The sequence below is a fragment of the Trachypithecus francoisi genome, unplaced genomic scaffold (genome assembly GCF_009764315.1).
Source record: "Trachypithecus francoisi isolate TF-2019V2 unplaced genomic scaffold, Tfra_2.0 Lachesis_group14, whole genome shotgun sequence".
Lineage (NCBI taxonomy): Eukaryota > Metazoa > Chordata > Mammalia > Primates > Cercopithecidae > Trachypithecus > Trachypithecus francoisi.
The window spans coordinates 17,700,524-17,702,595 of record NW_022681459.1 but is presented as its reverse complement, the minus strand read 5'-3'; the positions used below and the strand labels follow the sequence as shown (position 1 = coordinate 17,702,595).

The following is a 2,072-nucleotide window of genomic DNA, read 5'->3' as shown; positions in this document are numbered from 1 at the left end:
TGTCTATTCATCGCCACGCTATTCACAATAGCAAAGACATGGAATCAACTCAGATGTCTATCAATAGTTGACAAAAGACAATGTGTTTCATATGCACCATAGAATACTATGTAGCCACAAGAAAGAGTGAAATCATATTCTTTGCAGCAACATGGGTGCAGCTGAAGGTGATTATCCCAAGCACATCAATGCAGGAACAGAAAATCAAACACCACGGGTTTTCACTTATAAGTGGGAGCTAAAACTTGAGTGCACATGTATATAAACATGAAAGCAATAGACACTGGGATTGTTGGAGTGGGGATGGTGGCAGGTGGTAAGGATTGAAAAACTACCTTTCACATATTACCTCAGTGGCATGCAATTCACCCATGTAACAAATATACACATATAAACCTTGAACCTAAAATAAGAGTTGAAAAAAATAATGATAAAAGAAAAAATGAAAGAAAAGAAAATTTTGGACAATAAATAATAGATACAAACACCAAGTTTTCTCTTGTGGATTAAATGTGTTTATTAGGTCAGCAGAGAAACAAACTGCAGCATGAAAGTCATCAAAGGATTCACTGTGACACCATCCTCCTGATAAAAGGAGTGACAGGTGAACTTCACCTTATCCCACTTCATGATGGAAACTCAGGGTATTTTTGGGTAACATGGTAGGTCAACAACAGATCACATTAGACTTCCAGGGCAGGATATCATCAATCAAGGGAAAGGCTCAGAGCATGTGGGCTTCAGAATTGGCGAATCCCAATGTCACAGGATAGAGGGTGAGAGTCTCCCATGGTGTCCTCAATAGTAGTGGCCAAAGCTGGAGCCAGAGCCAGAGCCGCATCTATACCCACAGCCACAGAAGGAGCAGAAGTCATAGCCATAGCCACAGCCACAGCCACAGCCCAGGCCTCCATAGCCACAGCCACAGAAGGAGCCACAGCCACAGAAGGAGCCATAGCCACGGCCCAGGCCTCCATAGCCACAGCCCAGGCCTCCATAGCCACAGTCCAGGCCTCCATAGCCACAGCCCAGGCCTCTGTAGCCACAGCACCCATAGCCAAGGCCGCCATCATAGTTTCTGTAGTAGTTGCCACACATGGTGTTGGTTGTTGAGGTTGTCCTTGGGTAGGAAGGAGTGTAGGTGACTTCAGTATCGACATTTCCCCTGCAGAGGGCCTTTTATATGCCTCAGTGAATCAGAACATAGCGTGCCCTGCAAAAATATCTCTAAAGACCTTTCATTGTGCTGAGAAGTTCTGGCCCTTACTTATCTCTCTGATTTCATATCCTACTACTTTCCTGCATTTATCTATAATGCTCAAACTCCACTGACTTTTTGACTTTTAAAATGAAGCAGGTTTCTTCTCACAATAAGGCCCTGGCCTCTGCACTTATTGATTTCTCTTTCTTAGAATAATGCCAAGAATATTTGACTCAGTTTCTATTTCAATTGAAATGTTAACTTCCCAGAGATACTTTTAATGGCCACCTTATATTAATTAGTCTACATCCAGTAACTGAATTTAATGTAACTCACTGAGTTGTATTATCCTCACAGGATTCTTCACTGTTAGAATCTATTTAATTCATTTTTAAATTCAGTCTCTCTACTCCTTTTGTCTCAGTTGTAACCTCCAGAAAGTGGAGACTTTGCCTTTTTTGTTCATCTGCTCAATCTGCATTTCTTATAACAGTGCCTGACACAGCAGATTCTTAATAAAGATTTGATGAATTAGTGAAAAAATAACCAAATGAAAGACGTGATGCAACTTTCTATACTCAAATTCTGTGTTGAATAATCACCATCTTTGTTCTATGCTTGGGGTAACTGGGGATAAATTCATGTACTCTGGGATCCTTTTGGATCATATGCAAACCAGTGGAGGAATTTATCACAGTGATTTTTTGTTCTGGTTTGAGAATCCATGCCTTTTCTAATTGTTAAGGTGGTGGCATATATCCACTAAAGTTTATGAACTACTGTGTGCAGTTCCGCAGTTCTGACTATATGTTCTATTTGCCTCTTATTGATACGATACTTTGCTAGTCTCATATTGATCTACAAAGTGTGA

At 40.8% G+C, this 2,072-nt stretch overlaps 1 protein-coding gene across 1 annotated transcript; it reads right to left on the bottom strand.

The window, feature by feature from the left end:
* Nucleotides 1–510: 510 nt before the first annotated feature.
* Nucleotides 511–1,119, bottom strand: LOC117096682 (keratin-associated protein 6-3). The gene has a single exon (XM_033234119.1). It carries the CDS (start codon nt 1,096–1,098, stop codon nt 799–801), a length of 300 nt encoding a protein of 99 aa, XP_033090010.1. The 5' UTR covers nt 1,099–1,119; the 3' UTR covers nt 511–798.
* Nucleotides 1,120–2,072: the final 953 nt, after the last annotated feature.

Excerpts from the sequence above, each read along its gene's own strand:
- LOC117096682 (XM_033234119.1), bottom strand. The coding sequence starts at position 1,098 with ATGTGTGGCAACTACTACAGAAACTATGATGGCGGCCTTGGCTATGGG.